Here is a 21,091-nt window from a genome sequence, read left to right as displayed (position 1 = left end):
CCTTCTTTGAAGGGGTCATGGAAATGACACAGACCGGTGAATATTAATGAGGCGCTACCACGCACATGCAGCACCTCTTTAGCATAATGGCAGCCACACAAATTTTGAAGCTGCTAACTTGGAAACACTGACAGGCAGTCTAGCCTAGTCAATTCATTTTGGAAGTAAGAGAATTTCAAAGTTGGGTGCATATTTGAAAGTGCCTATGGCTAGACTGCCGGTCAGCACTTCGAAGTTGCTTTGAAATCCATGCGGACACCATTATGCTAACGAGGTGCAGCATAAGCATGGCAGCACCTCACTGATATTCCCTGGTCTGTATGATTTCCATTGTAGACACAGCCAATGAGAATCAATTCTCTGCTTTGGGTTTTACCAGGGCATTATGGGAAAAAAGTGCCCTGCAAGTGGTTGCGGGTGTGTGACTGAAAACAACAGCCATTTTTCAGAAGTCTCTTACCATAGAATCACAGAATTCTAGGGCTGGAAGGGACCTCAGAAAGTCATCTAGTCCAGGCCCCTGCCTAAAGCAGGATCATCCCCAACTAAATCTACTCCGATGACAGAACTGTTTGACATGTCCACATTATGGAAAAAGGCAGGCGTTACAAAAGAGTTTTGACAAACAACTTTCAATTGGCATTCAATACAAGTGAAGAAAGAGAGAGACCAAAGGGGCCAGAGAGTGATAGAGCGAGAGAGAGAGAAAAATTTGTGAGCCATCACTACGGAGAAGTGAAGAATGGCCATTTTTCAGAAGTCTCTTTCCCCAGTGAAAATACACCAAGAAGGAAAGGTTCAGTAGTTGAAGCCCATGACACCCACATAGAACACAGGGTATCTGGAAAATAGGACTCGCTACATGTGCAAGGAAATGAATCATGACTACAACTTGTGGCTGGTGTAGACACTAGGTATAAAATACAGACAGAGAAATTTGTGACTTGTCTGCATTACAGAAAGAGGTACTGAGAGAAGCAAAAGGAGCCAGGTTTGAAGTGAAGAAAGCTCATTAGAAGGGGGTCTATGTGACTTGGGAAAGACTTTATATTACTCACAAAGAAAGAAGACATGAGAAGGAAAAGTATAGAATCCCAGAGGGCATTGGTTAGCATGCTGGAAGAAGCCATTACATGGATGTTTCCAACATGAGGCAAGGAGATCATTAGAAGTAGTAGTTCCAAGACTCATTATGAATCCCCAAGATGAACTAGAAGAGAAGGAAAGACTCAATATGGACACGACACTTTCTGGAAGCAAGGCCTGCACTACCCGGCAGCCACATCATGTGGGGAGGGCAGGGACTAGCCATGTCATGGGGGGCAGGGGTAGCCACATGGCGAGGGGGAGGAGGCTAGCATGCCAGTCGCATGGTGCCTGGGAGGAGGGGGCAGCCCTGTATATGAAGTGCAGAAAACAAGTTTCTTGGCCTATCATGCTAAATCTTGTACAGGGAAGAAGACCTCTCAAGCACTGAAACCAAGTGTAGGACAGGGCGCGCCGCTGTCTGCAAGCATAGTCCGCACAGCCATGTGCTAGTGGGCCCTTGATTTCCACCTGGCACTGCTGAGCATCCCTAGCATCACACTTCTCCAGCATGCACTGGGAAATCTTCCCATAAATGTCTGTATTTCTCTTCCTGGTTCACAGTTTACTCAGCACAGTTTCAGCTACTCACCTAGAAATGAGATCCTAGATCTCCTGATGGCTCCCTGCTGGGGCTGATTTGTGACCGTGAGAAATAATGGCTAGATGCAATTGCTCCTGAGGTCTGCTAGCCACACAGGCCAGAAAGAAAAGGAATTCAAATTGCTTGGCTTCCTGTTACCTCCTTCGTGCACACCTGGAGAGCAATGGAGGTGAAAGCAGCCAGAATGAACACATTTGGGGTATTGTGGAATACCTCTGGAGGCCAATAATAACAAAGTTAACGTGTTTCCACACACACATTAATTCAGCCTTTTAAAACAGAACTTGATGTTATTTCGTTTGGGGGGGGGTGGCACAAGAAGATTGAGCTTAGTGTCCCTTAAAATTGACCTAATGGTATTTGCAGTGAAGACAGTCACATTGTAAAATCGAGCTAAGTGCCTTGCAAATTGACTTTATGCAGCAGTGTAGAAAAAGCCCCAGATACCAACAAATCATCTGAAGAACATGAAAGTACAGATTCTATTTCTAGGGATCACTGATGTTGTAGCTAATAGTGGCTCGTGATAATTCAGTTTCCTCTAATAATATCCATCCCTTAAAAAGGTAAATTACTCAACATCTACGGCAAGGAATTAAATAGAGAGGAGGATGTGTGTGCACCACGGAATGTGGGGAAAAGGGAAGGAAAACCATTATGTGTGTAGGGAAACATGAAGAGATAGATGAATTTGGGGAGGCAGAGGTCAGGAGGATGGGAACATGTGATGTACAAGGTGTTTTTCTGCTGTTCTGATAATGCAAAACAATTGTAAACCCAGTTTAACTGGCAAGAACCTTGCACTGCTGCTGAGTAGGGTAAAACAGACAGAACATATCAGTTAATCCAAACCTAAAAAGTTAAAATAAAGAAAAAATTATTTCAGGTTGATATACCATTCAAATAATCTTCAAATGGTATCACAATACTCTTCTCTTTGGGATTTCTGTTAATAGTTCATAGACAAAATTAATACTTTTTTTTTTTAAAAACAAGGAAATTCTGAGACACAGAGAAAACAGAGCTAAGGTTAAGGATACACATGAGCAATCTTGAGTGAAAGAGATTACAGGGATGTTGTAATGATTCCCAGAAAAGCATGATACATTCAGAGCCAAAGGGGCAAAGGTGCTTCTTCTGGATAAAATGTGGCAGGAGGAAGAGTTATCCGCTCCAAGCTCCCTTCATAGGGACAACAGGGACAGCAACTCCAGGAGTGGAAACAACCTCCCAGAGAGAAACTGGGCAACACCCTGGTGATTAGAGGGCACAGACTAAACCCAACATACTTAAGGCCAAACTGGGAAACATGGAGGCTCTAAAAACAAAGCAAGTAGACAGGCTGGTAGTTTTGGTACTGACAATGTTACAAACCCCAATGGTACAAAAGTAACGATTTGGGGGGTGGGAGGAGCTCAATATTTGCAATTGCCTTAAAATCATGAGGGTTTTTCTAATCAAAATATTAGAAAACAACCAGTTGTTGAGTTCTTTTTATATTCCTTCTGATTTGAAACCTCAAGGATGGGAAACTTTTTTTAAAAAGTGAAAGCTGAGATTTTTCACATCAATCATAGGACACCAGAAGTTGAGATTTACGAACAGAACCAAATAAGACTCATAATAAAAAAAGGAGAGTTGGCAACCATGTGAACAGCTGAAACTCTGTTCTGCAGACCAACAGGCTCTGTTAGAGCCTATCTGGTGCGAGGAACTCTCGGGCTTACTGTATAGTCCTGTGTTGCAGGGCAATGGAATTGAGCCCTAAGGGTGATTCCAACATCATCTCAGTTCAGAGTCCATGACAAGAAGATTAAATAAGGAGGAGAAAAATCTTCCTGCTAGTTCTACGTAAATGAATCCTGTCCACAGCCAGTTACTCTAAGGTCTCTGCAGAAAAGGATTTTCCTGTTGCTCTTCTTACTCCTTGCTCCATGAGCCATATTTACTGTCCTGTAACTGACTGTTTTTTTTTTCCTTCGTTGCTTTCCTCTTACATATAGGAGGTTAGAGAACAGACAGAAGGAGAGCTGAAGTTGGAGACAAAAGGCTGCTCTGTCCCAGCTTCTAGATCAGGAGATAAAATTAAGCTGGAAAAGAATACGGTGGATTGGTGCTTTGACTGACAAAACATTTGACTTCTTCCTTCTGCTAGATGGAGCCATAACACTATCTGTAACTGCTGTTCTTAGAAAGGATGGGAAAAGGGGATGTATGACAAATAAGAATAAGAGATATATACGAGACAAATGAAAGTAAGAGATAAATATCTATGGAATTTATCTTGATTCATAGCATAGTCTATCTCTAGTCACTTCAGTTAATTATCAAATATTAAAAAGTTTCTTCTGATTCTCCACAGCATACTGAATACAACACAGTTTCTTGTTTAGAACCTTAAATGAATCCTTTGTTTGTGTAACACTAGGGTTGTTTTTGTGACAGACTCACAGCTGAAATGCCTTTTTCATTCATTAGTTCTAGAACAAAAATAGATCACATATGTCAAAAGAATGCACTTGCCAAGCTTGTGCTTTCTAGGCTTCTCATTTGGATAAAGCTGAGGCAATAAGAGTTAGTGACTTTGCCTAAAAAGGCCAAATACTCACCTAAATGCCAAAAAGGCCAACAAGAGCTTCCGTACTAGATTCTAAGCCATCTTTTTTTTTTTGGGGGGGCACTGATGAAAGCCAGAGAGGGTGCTCAAATATGGTTTATTACTGGGGAGGCAAAATGATATGAAGGGCAGATGTCTTCTATGGAATAAAATGAAAGCTGAGACTATAAGTGAATAATGAGTTTCTGTAACAGAGAAACTTTCACTAATAATGCTGCTAGTACCATAAGAGTTATTTCTGTTTTTGTTAAAACCTGAAGGGGGAGAGAGGGGGAAATGGGCTGACTAAAATAGAAACAATCAGAAACGAAAATAAAAATCTTTACAATATCTGCATTGTCTCCTTTTTGTTTTAAATACATAAATTTGCTAAATAAGCCACAAATGAGATAGGCCCCCTTTTTATTTTTTCATAATCTCAGGAGTATGGTTTTGCCAGACGTATTTTAACTAAAGTAAGCAAAACAGTATAGACAGTGTCTGACCAGTAACAAAAGAGACTGTCCACTTTGAAGAACATGGTTATTATGACAAAACATTTACAAGTCTGAATACTCTTTTAGATAAGAATTCTATTCAGATAGTGTTTACTGTTTTGTTTCTAAAAGATCTTTTGATGTAAATACACCACATGACATTCGCTACAAATAGGTTCGTATCAAAACAGAAAAAGCAGTCAAGTAGCACTTTAAAGACTAACAAAATAATTTATTCGGTGAGCTTTCATGGGACAGACCCACTTCTTCAGACCATAGCCATACCAGAACAGACTCATTTAAGGCAAAGAGAACCAAAAACAGTAATCAAGACTACTGAACTTTCTTTTATATTCAAATTCGACATATTAACATGTGGTTTGAACTGGAAATTTTCTGGGTCACTATAGAGGCTCATTTGCATACTTGGCTGAATCTAATTCTCGACTTCCCCACTCCACCTTCTGTGCCTCTATTCTCTGACTTGCTCACCTTGATAAATTTTTTTTCTGATTGGTCCACCTTGATTGCTGTTTTTAGTTCTCTGTGCCTTAAATATTGAGTCCGTTCTGGTATGGCTATGGTCTGAAGAAGTGGGTCTGTCCCACGAAAGCTCACCTAATAAATTATTTTGTTAGTCTTTAAAGTGCTACTTGACTGCTTTTTTGTTTTGATAGTATACAGACTAGTATGGCTCTCTCTCTACTATTCAATATGTTTGTATATATGGGAAGATGTCAGGACCACCAGAGGGCACTCTTGTAATCTATAATTAGAATTTTTTGCTGTCTAGGGTTTCGTTTTTAATTAAAGGAGAAGCTGAATATCTTGCAGAATGAAGAGCTCTTACTTGACATAAAGGAAAAAAAAGCTTTTCCCATAAACTAAAGAAAAAAAAATTCTCTGCAGAATTTTCAAATTATGCCCTTTTTTGTTCGCAATATATAATTTAATGACTGAACTTTATTTCAGAACAAATATTTAATAGAAGTTTCCCTAAACATGATGCACACTATTAAATTACAAATTCAGAACTACTGTTACTCTGAATGACATATGTCAATTTTTATATTTTATCTATATTACTTTAATTATACAATGGGGATTAAATCTATCCAAGCTTCATGAAGGATCTTCAGTGGATATTGAGGCATGTGAACAGAAGCTATTATTCTGTTTCCCAAATGAGATCCCAAACATTTCATCTGAATCCACATATAACATAAAACCCAGAACTATAACTTTTATGTTTTTTAAATTATGAAATTTAATTCTTGTTTGATAGTGGGACTTGTGTCTCCCTATTCTGTAATATTTATACTCAGCAGCAATTTTCCAGTTACAGTCTAATCTCCTCGTTTTCCTCTCATGTTCTATTCCAACAACGACCACCTTTGCCAGGTTGGGGGTGTGGGAGGGGGAAGAGTTGTCAGAGTTACTAGAGGTCCTTTGAAGCTAATAATGATGCCATTTCTTTGCTGGCCACTGGGGGTGGTAGTGATGTATGGGGCACTCAGTATTCTGAAGATGCTGAATGCTGCCCCCTCTTTCCTGAGACTTGCCCTGTCTATTGAATTGTGTGTGTTCTATTTATTATGATGTATTATACAGAGTATTATATCTATGTTCTGCTTTAAAAAGAAAACAGTAAGAATACTTTTGTTGGTCAATTCACCTATCTTTGTGGAAAACAAGATAGAAGATTTTAGTTACACTTGCTGTATACATGAGTTTCTATTTATAAAGTAGATTTTTAAAACCCTTTGAAAACCCTATATTTGAAGTACTGCATAGTCATTACAAGTAACTCACCTGGTTGCTTTGATACATGTGTAAAAAGCACCATGGACACATTGGGATTCCCAGCAAATCTATACTTCCAATCCAAATGTCCTATTTTTATTATGACTGCAAGTCAATACATGCCTGTAAGCCTTACGTCTATTTCCTTAGAGACAAAGGTGCATTGGTAGCTTATTAATTATAAAATGAGCTCATAGCTGTTACACAGTACTCTGCAAATCTGCTAGCATGTTTTATAAGGCACTGAGCACATAAGGACTATTTAAATCCAACAATGTTCTCTTTTAAATAACTTACCAATCAACCAGGATAACAGTAAAACTACTTAGATCACATTCATGAAAACAAACAGATATTCCTGACATTCTTTTTTTTTTTTTCACTGAAACACTTTCTCGCTTTTTTTTTGTTTGTATTTTAAGCAATGTGGCAGAAACATGGTTGCATCTGTGTATACTTTGCTCCTGTCTCCCCTGCCCTGACTTCCAAAATCTGCACTGTATCAATACATGTAAAGAAAAGGAATTAAAATGAATTATGGAAAACTGAGTTCTCAATTTCATTTACACAATACCAAAAAATGTTTGCACATAGCAAAAAGATAGTCCAGTGCAGTTTGTTAATATACGATAAAATACCATAAAGATGGGATGAAACAACCTTATATTTTGCTTTAAAAGTTGCTGCTCAAAACATTTAACTCAAATCTTTTAAATTATCTCATACATTTTGCCTACATAGAAAATATCAGCACAGCATTATTAGTTCAAGACACGAAACAGTTAACAGCACCATACATGTCAAGGTTTTAATAAGGCTTAACAATAAAAAAGCTTCAATCCTCTACTTTCACTAGATTTTGTTGTGGTGGTTTTCCCTTGCTTAGGGCAATCCATCTGTTAATTTTGACTTGCGATACAGCTAAGTTCAAGCACATACAAAACACCCAGAACACCTAACTTAAGCAAGAGTGGTCTCAAATATACAGTGATGAGAAAGAGAGAGAGACAGACAGAGCACATACAAGTCTTCTAACACTATCTTAGGCTACGAATTGTGTTTTTCTTTTTTGCTTTCCTTGGGAAAGATTTAAAGTAAATCAATACAATCAATAACAATATACTAATAATATAAAAAAAGTTTGTGATAATAGATTTAATTCTTTACCCTCTGAATGGGATTGAACATTTTTTTTGCATATCATAATTCATTCTGATTTTTCTTAAAATATATTTTTTTTAAAAACTACCAGAGCAATTATAAGGATTGGTAAATATTCGTTGTTAAAAATGGCCTTCCATTGTGACCAGTGCCAGTATTCTCACTGGGCCAAACTGGCCTTGTTTTCAATAAAACCAGAGAAAAATCCTTTCCCTTGAGCCCTGTTAGGCTGAGGCTGCAGTTGGAACTGTCATCTTCACACAAAAGGAAATGGGTTGGGTTTTACAAACGCAAAGCCTAATTGGAAGATCTTCATGGCTTTACCCTTGACATTTATTTAAGCCTCATCAACAAAACAGGAATAACCGTACTAATTAGCAGACCAGCAGAGAAGGTACCATTAGTTGCAATAAAAAGCAGATTCGCATTCTACTATACATCATCTCCTAAAAATGAAACAGTCATTAAACTGATCTCTAGAATCAAGAGAACTTTGGTATTATACTCTATTTTATAAAAAGTATATTAAAATTATCAACAAAATTTTGAATTAATTTCAAATGACTAATTTTACATTTGTGATTTACTGGGAAGCATCAATGTGGAAAAAACTCCCACTCATACGCCTGACATGTTATTACTAAGTGCCACGTTAAATTCTTTAGGTTGCACTACTTTAAGACGACTCACTGCAAGAAAATTAATGAGGAGGGGAGGGGTGGAAGACTTCATCATCCTGAGGTAAGAAGTCTTAAAAATCCATTCTGTCTGGAATTTTGTAAGTATTCCAATAGTTGTTTTGTCAATGGACCAAGCTTTATTCGTTATTTAAAATGTATATTTAAACACATATGTATCTGCATAAGCATTAATACTTATCGTATTTCTCAGTTACGACTCTGAGATGACATTTTAGAAACGGGGACAACAACAATTAATCAGCAGGAAGGAAAGCTCCAGACAAAGCCCGACACTTATGAAGTTAGCTATGATGCAATTCACTTGCTTTTAACAATAGTAAGTTATAAGTAATATAATTTATACAGATGTAAGCTTACAAAGCTAGCAGTTAATCCAGTGGATCTTATATTATTGTTAGCTGATGCAAATAGCCTCCATGTTTAAAAACAGCACCAATTATGACACACAAAACAGCCTGAGGCTCCAAATAGCTAATGATGTTTTGGGACCAGAAAGCCTGGTTTGCATTTTTTGGAACTGTAGAAGACCAAAACTGCTTAGTCACTGATTACAGCTTGTTGTTTTCCTGCCAACTGAATGCATGTGACATTCAGGGTAGAGAGTGGGGTGGGGGCACAGATCATACTGCTTTCATAGCTCGGCAAAAATATGGAGCCATTACTAACAGTGCTTGCCTCAAACAACACTCTGCTTTTCAAAGCACATTAAGATTTCCCTTCTTTTGCATAGGACTGAAAAAGAAACTCAATGGTTCTGCCTTGATACAGTGTATCATTCTGAAAGAAGCATATTCTATTTCAACAACAAAAAGTTACATATGAAAGAAAAATCAGATAAATGTGAAGTATTTTGCAATAACACAGTCCTTCAGAAGGAACCCACTACTAAAATTAAACATTTAAAGTGAAATATCACAGAACTGCCTATGAAGTAAATTAATAAACTAACAGTTTCTCTACGTATGCAGCATGTAAAAACATCTGAATATGCACACATATTTTTAGCTAACCTTGTGTTGCATATTTGCATACATGCACAGGCATTTAAGTGAACATATACACAGATTTGGGTATGTGTTTTGACAGTGTACCAAAACAAGCAGTGTTATGAAACACTGATCAAACATATGATCAAAAAGTTTCCGTATATTAGAATGGCAGTTATCAATGAAAAATAAATATGTTAAGTTTCAATCTTCATTATACATACTATATTTTTAAAATTCTAAATCTGTCTGAATATCTTCCGTTTCAACAGTCAAGTTAGAGAATTCAAACTAAACCAGGTTCTGAAAGAAAGACTATCACAGTGCATCCTATCTGTGAAAATTCACTAACAGCACACACTTGCAGGGTTTAATATTATTTTATTTAAAAAGTAACCTGAAAAACATGTTACAGGAGAGAATCTATCTGCATAATTAAAATAGATATGCCTACATTATTTATATAACTGGACTCAGTGGCATCACTATTACCATTCAATTTCTAACTTTCTATGGTCACTAATCAACTCCAATTTTATATTAGTTTCCACACACATTTTTATTTTATTATCATTCAAAAATGAATGCAAGTATGTGCTTATAGAATTAGAATTTTATCAAAACATCACATACAGTAAAATGGGTCAATAGTCAGGTAATTTTAACTGGCAATTCGAAGAGGTACTCATTTGACCTGTAGCCCACACGTCTCATCTAAGAAATAAATATTTGTGGTATAAAAAGGAGCTTGTATGTATAATTAATTATATATATAGTCAATAATACATACAAACTCCTGCTTTTTTATATATATGTGTATATATACACACGTGTGTGTATTTTTTTTTTAAATGACGACAAAACTCCCAACTGTTTATTACACTATATATCTCAAATAGGGTCAGCAGTTGAGAATTAGTACTGGGCTAAAACTGAAGTATTATACCTGTTACAGAGAATCAGAATGACTAAAGGACTGAGAACAGCAAGACAAGACATCTGACACACTGTTAGCTAGCTGACGTAGTAATAAATTCATTATCTGATAATCAGACTGAGTACAGTCTAAATTAAAGACACGTCCTCTCTCAAAATTAACTGGCTTTAGATAAAGTACTAAGACATGTCACTGAATTTTAATGTAGTAAGAAGATAGTTTATCAGTGAAAATCAGCTCAAATAAAAACTAATATTAATGTTTAATTTGAAAAGTGTGTTTTATGCCGCTGAAATTATTATCTAATGGGAATCCATAAAAGTGCATACTAAGTAAAATTTCAAAATATCATCCCTTCAGTATTCCTAGATTTATCAGTTTGTACTCTTTCTTATCTGTATTTTTAAACAGTGTTTATTAATTTTTTTAAATATAGTCCTATTTCTAAGAACCAACCGTGATTTCCTAGAAGTGTAGCTGGCAACCCCCATCTTCCTGCTGAATTTCCCATTTTCCCCTCCATGAGGATGACAGATGATTCTCTCTCCTCTCAAAACACTACACAATATTATGCAAACAAGATTATTGTGAATACTATTTATTATTGTGTTTCCTGAATGCAGGTGGTAATGCAGATACTTACCATGCTATTCTAACATACTACTGTACCAGGAAAACAGGCTGCCCCATATTTTAAGAAAGTGATAGTCCAGGTTTCAGATGACTTACCTGGGCAAGTCTTCGTCTTTCTGAGCTTTTCCTTTTCTGATAATGTAATGTGTACACCGGCATATACTGTACTGCACCAGAGCTACAAGTTCCATATTCTTCACAACTCTCCTACACAACAGAAATCCCATGTTAAAAATATTTACCTGCATATCTAACGTATACATACAGTACTAAAATAATTTTGTTAACACAGATCACACGTTAATAAATACTGTCCTAAGATTACATCTATTAACAAAATGAAACACAGCACTGAAAAGTAAACAGTTATCAAATGCATCTTTCACAGCATGAAATTTTCTAATGAAGCTTTTAGAATGTGTGTAAAACAATTTAAAACCACTCATGTTTACAAATACTTTTTAAAACTTTATACTTGAGAAAAGTATAAAACAACATTGCAGTTAGGTCATCGTTCCCACAAGGAAAACCACAATGAACAAATTAAACTCATTAGGAAAACTGCCTTTAAATGCCTAAATCAAGTTTCATTCTGATGTTTCAATGTTAGTTCTCGAAGTCTGAAAGTGGTTCTTTATTTTGAAATGTTAACACTGTGCTCAATATCATATGAATCCAAAATAAGACAACTATACCTTGTGAATTACAATGTACTGCAAGACTATATGGTCTTAACTTCTCAGCTTGAAGCAAAGGCTTCAATTGTGATATCAAAGTAATCAACTTTATGAAAACATACATCCTGTTACTGTATCTTTGAAGATCACTGTTGTTCTATGTTAAAATATGCAAACAATAAAGAGATTATTCAGTGGATGCATAGAATGACAGATATTTGCCAGAGGGCTCGTTATGAAAAATGTATTGTTGAACAAAGGGCTAAGCATATTTCAAAAGTCACTAAAAACGGAAATCTCAAGGGATTTGCAAAGTACAAATTTCAAACTGCTACAAGGATGTAAGAAAGGAAAAATTGTATTACATACCTTGGGTTTTAACTTACTCCTCACTTCTTTTATTCCCTGCTTTGCATGATTTTTTGCCTAGAAAATTAAAATGAAAGGATGTAAGTCATAGAACAAGATACAGGCTTTGTTCACAGAACATTTTTTGTAAGTCCTACTTAATGAGACATTAATTTCTTAATTAATGTAATACAAGAATAGTCTCTATCACTAATTTCACATGGGCTGTACTAGTCAGCTATGCTATGCTAATAGCCGTCAGTAAGAGTTGTGCATACATGCCAATGTTGTGAAAACAGACCAATTTACCTATTCACTTATTGCTAAAAATGAACCATCCCTTTGGTCTCCTGTGTCCATATCTTTATTTGAGATAGTCCTTTAAAAGTGAAGTAGTACTTTAACAGGAAGTCATGTTGGAAAAATGTTACAATTTTCAATCTCACTGCTACTGTGTTCAAGTCTAGTAAACTTGCAAGGCAACATCAATCTTAAAAGGAATGAAGTGGTTATATACGCAGATGGAGAATCTCTCCAGAGTTGCTCAACAGCATAGTGCTGTAAGGGAGAAATCATGTGCAATAAAATAGGCAGCCAAGTCCCATGACTGTTCCTGAAAATAATATGCACAGAAAACGGATCCAAGGGCATCCCTCTATTTAGAGATGAATTACCATTTTTGATGACAACTAGTTACATTCAAAAATTTCTAGTTTATAATTGCTAGATGCTAATCCAGTCTTAAGAGGAACAGGAAAGTTTTCCTACATGAACCCAGTTAGATCCAAGTTAACCAATTTTCAACACTAGTCTTGAAAATTACGTCTGTGACTTTTTATTTTTGAGTCATACATGAAAAACATCAGAATCTACATATGACACACATCCCACAAATCGGGGTGGGGGGGCAGGGAGCAAAGGTGGCAGATGTCCTGGGGCCACCAATTGATAAAAGCTTGGGGCTTCCAGCTACTGCTGTCAGGCAGCGATGAAAGACTGGCAAGGGAAAGCTAGCCCCAGCTCTGCCACATCCTTCTGAGACTCATCTTCCAGGAGCATGGAGCCAATCCCCTCACTCTTTGCCCAGGAGCCAAAAATTCTGTCATCCTGTGCACTCCCCCCACCACACTTCCTCCCTCCTGCCCCCCATCCCCCCACTGCTTAGGACAATATGCAAGGCAAGATTAAGGCACTTTTGAATATTTGACCCTTAAATGATAAGCTCAGAATCTCAACAGCAATGCAAGAAGATGCCATGTAGTAGATGCATACATGTATGGAAAGGGAAAGAGTAACAGAGGACATATAGGCCCACTCCTGAACATGCACAAAATCCCACAGAAACTAATGACAAATCTTGCACACAAAGAAGTCTGCTCATGCAGAAAAAGTAGGATCAAGGACATAATGGGCAAAATGAGTGCCTGGGAGGAAATAATACACCTCATTTACGCTCCTGAAAAATAGAGGAGGAGAATAATTTCCTGATAACCTGTTAATGAACCATTTTTAAATTATAAATGAGCATGTGGATTTACAGTACTTCTAATTTATGTACCTGTTTCTTTCCTCACAAATGTTATGAAAGTTTAAATTGATACATAATTAAAAATTCTCTTTTAAAGTTTTATTTAAAATCTATTAGCATCACACTGAAGCACTGATTTATTCAAAATGACGTAGTATGCTTCGGTTTAATCTGGATAATTGCATCCAGTTCTGGGCCTCCTGGTATAGAAAGGATGTAGATGCACTGGAGAGGGTCCAGCAGAGGGCAACAAAAATGATGAGGGGGCTGGAGCACATGACCTATGAGGAAAGGCTGAGGGATTTGGGCTTATTTAGTTCGCAGAGGAGAAGAGTGAGGGGTGATTTGACTGCAGACTTCAACTTCCTGAAGGGGAGGCTCTGAAGAGAATGGAGAGAAGCTGTTCTCAGTAGTGATGGATGGCAGAACAAGGAGCAATGGTCTCAAGTTCCAGAGGGGAGGTGTAGGTTGGATATTAGGAAAAACTATTTCACCAGGAGGGTGGTGAAGTGATGGAATGTGTTACCTAGAGAGGTGGTGGAATCTCCATCCCTAGAGGTTTTTAAGTCCTGACTGGACCAAGTCCTAGCTGGGATGATTGAGTTAGGGTTGATCCTGCTTTAGGCAGGGGGCTGGACTCGAACTCCTGAGGTCCCTTCCATCCCTAGGATTCTATGATTAAAGTGCCCTTGGAAAAACCAAAAGGAAGGCAAAAAAAAATTCTTTAAGCCAATCTTGAAATGCTTATCATTGCACCATTTCTCACGAGATTGCACAATGTTTCTATTCCCTCGATAATGTAATGTAATTCACATTCTTTGTGAGCTAGCCATATTTAAAGATAATTTAAAAACTGGACTGCTTGTTAAACTGGAGACATAAAACTAAGTCTTCTCTTTTCTAAACTAAGAAAGAACTGTGCTTGTTTAGTTTAGAAAAAAGACTTAGAGGGGACATGTTAGTGGTTTTCACATACCTCAAAGAGGGTTACAAGGAGGATGGAGAAAAATTATTCTCCTTGGCCTCTGAGGACAGGACAAGGAGCAATGGGCTTAAACTGCAGCAAGGGAGGTTTAAAGTAGACATTAGGAAAAACTTTCTGTCAGGGTAGTTAAACACAGGAATAAATTACCTAGGGAGGTTGTGGAATTCCATTGCTGGAGCTATTTAAGACCAGGTTAGACAGACACCTATCGTCGATGGTCTAGGTCAGGTTTTCCCCAAACTTGGGACCCATTTTTTTTCAGGACCATTTTTGTGGCCCAAAAATATAAATGTATATTTAAAAAAAGAATGAAAAATGAATAAATTTTCACTGTTTATTATTTATTCACAATAGTAATAGTACATAGTGATAATCTGTATATTTTCTACAGACTATTATTTTTTCCAAGGACTAGTACTGGGCCATGGACCACTCTTTGGGAAATGCTGGTCTAGATGGTGATTGGTCCTGCTGAGAGGGCAGGGACCTGGACTTGATGACCTTTTGAGGTCCCTTCCAGTTCTAGTGTTCTATGATTTTAATCTCACAGCATGTGGCAAGTTTACATGTAAATCTTCACTCCACTAGTCTGGTACACGCTACCAATGTGGATCTTGCTTCCACCAACTAAAATTTCCCTGGAACACTTTGATCTATTCCTGTTCCTAAGTGGACTAGAGCAAAATGCACTGGGTAGCTTTTATTATAGCAGGATTCATTAAAACTGTTAACATGTGGCACACTGGAGTGGTGCAGATTTACATCCCATCTTTGTCTACAAGATATAAGTCAAGGGACAGGAGTGAAAATCCATAGATTTTTGAATTAGTGAAATATCATTAACATAATACCTATCAGTTTAAATGATGCTCATGCTCAGGTAAGTAAAAGGCTGCTTATGATGAAAGTTTGTGACTGCAATAGTTCCCTGAAAATTATATAAGTGCTTGCCAACCCACTTTGGACAGGGTACCACTCGGTCCAAAATGAAATCCTTAGGACTTATTGTTATTTAGACAAAGATCCCTTTGCATCACTGAGGACTGTAAATTATATTTTTAAATTTATACTGCCAGGAAGAAGTAAAGTATCAGAGAGGTAGCCGTGTTAGTCTGCAGATTTGAGAACAACAAGAAGTCTTGTGGCACCTTATAGACTAACAGAAATCTTGGAGCATAATCTTTCATGGGCAAAGACCTGCTTCATCAGATGCATGAGTAGGGGGGGGTGGTTTCAGAGGGGTATTTAAAGAGTGGCGTCCCAGTAACAGGCTCTCATCCCCCTGTTGGATCTGACTTGTTTTTAGCTCTTCTGATAAGTACTGTTGATACTGGGCCATTTCCACCTTGCTGAATAGACCTTTTGTCAGCTCTCGCCCTCCCTCTTCCTGGGACCCCATTCTCTGAAAGCATCCCCCAACTCATGCATCCGATGAAATGGGTCTTTGCTCACGAAAGCTTATGCTCCAGAATATCTGTTAGTCTATAAGGTGCCAAAAGACTTCTTGTTGTTCTGGAAGAAGTAAAGGCATTTTACAGTAATTGAAATTTACTATTCTCAGAATCCATATTTTAATATTATCATCAGTTCAGTAGAGGTTTTCAGCTGTCATTCAAATATGTATCAGGTATTCAGTCTATTGTATATTTTGAATGAAACTCAAATTAGCATAATCAACACCTTAAAAGAGCAACATGGATTGTTTTGCTCTAGCTATCTATTAGACTCAGAATCAACTCTTAAGACCCCGGAACTACACTGGATTAGGAATGAAAGCTGAAAAACATTTTTTTAGGCTGTAATGTTTTTCTGGAACACATATTGGAAGGATACAGCTTTTTAAGATTTTGAGAAAAATTGGAAATTGTAGGATCATATCTGTCTTTTTTTTTTTTTTTAAGCACAGTCTGAGTTGATCTTACAAATTTGTATGCTGTCTTCACAGCAGGGCTGGCTTTGGTCACTGCTGTATTGATCAGTGCACCTCCTTTCTGAAACACACAGAAACACATTTAAATAACCCTTACAACACAGATTAACAGTTAAGACAAGACAATAGTAAAAAATATATACAACAGGCTGGCATAAAATGTATTAGGAAAATAATGACTCTCTTTAAATTAGGACAAATTTCCACAGTTGCTTTCAATCTACAATCTACTGTCTACATCTTCAGCTACACAAGGGTTACAGTATTTCACGCTCAGGGCTGACATATATTTATCAATGCATTCTAACACAATGACGTATTCACATATCCATGAATCACCTATTTACATGTAATATGGAATTTTTCCTTGGCTTCTTAATGTATGTATTGCATTTTTTAAAAAAGCTATTTCTATCACATGAAGGTAATAATGTCTAATTGAGTCTCAACAGTTTTTATTAAAATGCTATCTTTTACTAATCCTTCATAGCAACAATGTTGTGCAACAAAGCGTCCTCTGTTAGGCAGATTATGGAGAAAAATTAATATTAGACAAACTGCTGTTTACCAGAAGTGACAAAATTCCTATCAAATCCTAGTGCTACACCTAACTAACAGTTATGGAATGTAACACAATGCAGCATACAGAAAAACCCTTGGCTAGATGCACAGGAAAACATTCCACACTTCGCAAAACTTGGCATTTATTTTGTGCATGAGACATGACTCATTTTTAAACTAATATAAAAATGTTGCCATGACAAAGACACAAATTAACGGCAAAATATTTTGATAAAATATTTCATTATATTAATATACGGAATACAACAAAAATTTAGAGAATAGGGCTAATTAAACCTAGAGTGTCAAATTTTCATTTTAATGCTGGAAGTTCAGCATGCTGACTTTTCCAAAGATAGATACAAATAAAAATAAAATCATCTTACCTTCACTGTATGCACCCACTGCTGATAAGATCTTGAATTTCCTGAGATATGAATGTAAAATAAAATAAACATTATGAGAGAAACATTCATCACATTTGGATGTTCTTGCCATCTCAACAATATACTTTGCTTTAAAAAAATTACTGTTAAACTTAAATTTGAGTTTTTCAGTACTGTGAAGGAGAAAACTCCCACATGCACAAAAAAGAAAAAAATGGGGATACCTTTCTATGAACCTTTTATTTTCTTTGGAATAAGGCTTTTTTCACTACACCCAAACTTTTTCTCTAAAATTGCTAATTCTGACTTAAGTACAAAGAGAAACTAAACCTGCAATCAAATATTCATCAGACTCACTAAAAACAAAAGGGAAAATCATAAAAGTCTGAAGGAGAGAGTGTATATATTGTGCTAAGAATATATTTTATACTGGAATTGGTGATTTCCCCCTTTTTATCCAGAACTGGATTCATTCCTCTATTTCTTTGGGCAAAAACAAAAACTTGTAGTGAAGAAATAAACTGGACTGTAGACATTATCATCACAGTATCGGAATAAAAAGACTAGCAACAGGAAGAAGTATCATTTCTCATCTCCTGTGTAGGAAATCCCACTGAAAATAGAAGTATAAACATTATGCTTTTTCTTTCAGAAGGCAAGTGGATGAGTAAGACAAAGGCCAACATAGATAAGATCATTGAGTGATATGAAGTTGGACACAAAAGATAAATTAATATTTGATAGGGTGGTTGAGCAACAGAAACATCAGTTTCAGAAGGCATGCAAGACTGACTTCCTTTCTGTAGAGAAATGTTAAGAAGTAGCTTAATCAATTGAGTATATTGGTAGCGTAAAGTGCAACAATAGTTACCATAAATGAATATTTCCAAGCAAGAAATTTGAGATCACAAAAATCATTCCATTCAAAGAGAGAATTTATAACTCCAAGGAACACAATGATATAATTTGACATAACATCAGCATTTTAATAAAATATTTCAAAAATTTAAGCTTTGAAATAAATCTAATAATTAGTACCTGAATTGGCTGGTAGAAAGCCAAATACCAGCAAACCTGGTTCTCACAGAATCTGTCTAACGATTTACTGCATAATTGCAAAAGGTAATCCAGCAATTTGTATGTGAGATAACTGAAGGGATTTAGGTGTTTGGACTGGCAGAAATGTTTTCATTTAAATGTTCTATACCACTGCACAAAATTATTTGCAAGCAATTCTGCAATACCCAAGTTCTCAGGAATGGTTGAGTGAGTGAAAGTGACATTAAGTTGGAAAAAGAGAACTCACTAGAGTTGACTGTGTGCTTATTCCCAACAGAAGTGCCCTAACCAAGACACTACATTCACTAAGACTGAACATGTATCCTTTTAAGATTGATTAGGCTCATTGATAATAATGGAGGATGTATATTACACACACAAAAACTACTTTCTCACCATAAGACCAAATCTAGCAATTACTACTTCACTAATTTAATGAACTTGGGTAATGTAACAATTTAGGTGTGTGTTGGGGGTTACTTGCTGGTTGCCTTAAAGCTACTGCATGCTGAGCTTGCAACTGTCTGTTTGTTTGGAGATCTGTGTACTGAGTTGTTTGAAGGACAAACTGCTGATGCTGGCAGTTGGAAGCTGTGAGCGTCTCAATGAGGAGTTGAAGGCCAGAACCCTCTGTCCATTGGTCAACCTTTAACTGGTGGGGGGAAAGGGGTGTGGGGCTTGGAGCCATCAGGAAGGCCAGGGCTATATAAATCCTCCTAGTAAGTAACCAGGGAGCTTAGCTGACAGGAACAGCTAACAGGGAGTTTTGTGTGGGAGTTTTGAAACAAGCTAGATACATTTGACGTTCTTTAAAATTTCTTTTAAATTAAACTAAAACCAAAACTATCTGATCTAAATAAAAACCTATCAAAAGTCCAATTATCTGCAGAAGGAAATGCAGGCAAAAGCCCAGCAGCAGAATGGGGTTATTCCCTGTTTATTGTACCCAATGCAGAATGGACAGGGGGTGTACCTGTGCATTCAATGCAAGGAACTCCTGGCGCTCGGAAACTGTGTATGGGCTTTGGAGGCCAGAAGGGCTGAGCCGGAGAAGGTAAGGGAGACAGCACTATGTGCATGAGGCTTTCTGGGACACTGTAAAACTGTCCCACCTCCATTCAGACAGTCCCCTGTTGTTGTTGAGGAGTGTGAAAGTCTCAGGGAAGGGGAACATTCAACTGGAGCAGAGCGAAACAATCCCACAGTTGGGACCCTCCTTCCAGATGATGATGTGGTATCCTCTAGCACTGAGGATACCTCACTGTGGGAGGGAACTCCAGTCATTAGGAAAAGAGAGGTGTTAGTAATGGGGGATTTGATCATTAGAAACATAAACAGCTGGCTTTGGGAGAACCATATGGTGATTGCCTGCCTGGTGTGAAGGCTGCTGATCTCGAGACATCTAGTTAGACTTACGTGTAGTGCAGGGGAGGAGCCGGTGGTCATGGTACATATAGGTACCAATGACATAGGAAAGGGTAGGAGAGAGGTTCTGGTGGCAAAATTTAGGCTGCTAAGAAAGACTTAAATCAAGGACTTGTATGGTAGTGTTCTCTGAAATATTTCCAGTTCCACATGCAGGGCCAGGTACACAGGCTGAACTTCAGAGTCTCAATGCACGGATGAGACAACGGTGCAGGGAGGAGGGTTTAAATTAATTTGGAACTAGACAAACTTTTGTGAAAGGGGGAGCCTATACAGGAAGCATGTGCTTCACCTAAACCACAACAGAACCATACTGCTGGCACTTTACGTTAAAAAGGTTGTAGAACAGCTTTTAAACTAAGGGCTGGGGGAAAGCTGATGGGTACAGAGGGGCACATGGATCAGACACAGGCATCTCTTATGGGAGGGCCTATAAATAGGGATTTTCTATGTTCTACTACCAAGGAGAGGATCGAAGGTGATTAAGTATGGGTAAGATCAGATGAAAAATAATCAAATGAGGAAGAATCTAATACATCAGGAGAGGGCAGACAAATAGTGACAAATGTTTAAAGTGATTACACACAAATGCTAAAAGTCTAAGTAATAAGATGGGAACTAGAGAGCCTTGTATTAAATGAGGATATTGATATAATAGGTATCACAGAAATTTGGTGGAAGGAGGACAATCAATGGGACACAGTTGTATCAGGGTACAAAATATATCAGGATGACAGAACAGGTCACGATGGTGGGGGACTGGCATTATACATGAAAGAAAATGTAGAATTAAATGAGGTAAAAATCTTAAATGAACTAAAATGTTCCACAGAATCTCGATAGATGGTAATTCTGTGCTCTAATAATCAGAATATCAAAGTAAGAATATATTACTGACATGACGAGGATAGTGATAGTGACTCTGGAAGGCTAAAGGAGATTAGAGAGGCTATCAAAATCAAAAAAACCACAGTGACAATGCAGGATTCAACTAGTCACATACTGACTGGGTATACATTACTTTGGGATGAGATGCAGAGAAAACACTGATACTTTAAATGACTGCTTCTTCAAGTAGCTGGTTCTGGAACCCACTAGGGGAGACCCAGTTCTTGTCTGGAATAGTAGCATGCATCTGTAAATTTACTACAAAGCCCCAGTCCAAGAAAAAGTAGGTGATAGTTGGAA

General features: G+C 37.3%; 1 protein-coding gene across 3 annotated transcripts in view; it reads right to left on the bottom strand.

Annotated features, from left to right (window-relative positions):
- Positions 1 to 21,091, bottom strand: part of DENND1B (DENN domain containing 1B) — a 297,081-nt gene that overhangs the window by 22,709 nt on the left and 253,281 nt on the right. For all 3 annotated transcript variants that reach the window (XM_075002439.1, XM_075002440.1, XM_075002441.1), the window contains 4 exons: positions 17,420 to 17,460; positions 16,465 to 16,533; positions 12,051 to 12,107; positions 11,101 to 11,211 (listed from right to left, as the gene is read on the bottom strand). In XM_075002439.1, the coding sequence (XP_074858540.1) occupies positions 11,101 to 11,211; positions 12,051 to 12,107; positions 16,465 to 16,533; positions 17,420 to 17,460 (278 nt within the window). The remainder of the gene's footprint in view (positions 1 to 11,100; positions 11,212 to 12,050; positions 12,108 to 16,464; positions 16,534 to 17,419; positions 17,461 to 21,091) is intronic.

Source organism: Carettochelys insculpta, chromosome 9 (genome assembly GCF_033958435.1).
Source record: "Carettochelys insculpta isolate YL-2023 chromosome 9, ASM3395843v1, whole genome shotgun sequence".
NCBI lineage: Eukaryota > Metazoa > Chordata > Testudines > Carettochelyidae > Carettochelys > Carettochelys insculpta.
Note: the sequence above shows the minus strand (reverse complement) of the source record. Positions and strands in the feature narration are given on the sequence as shown.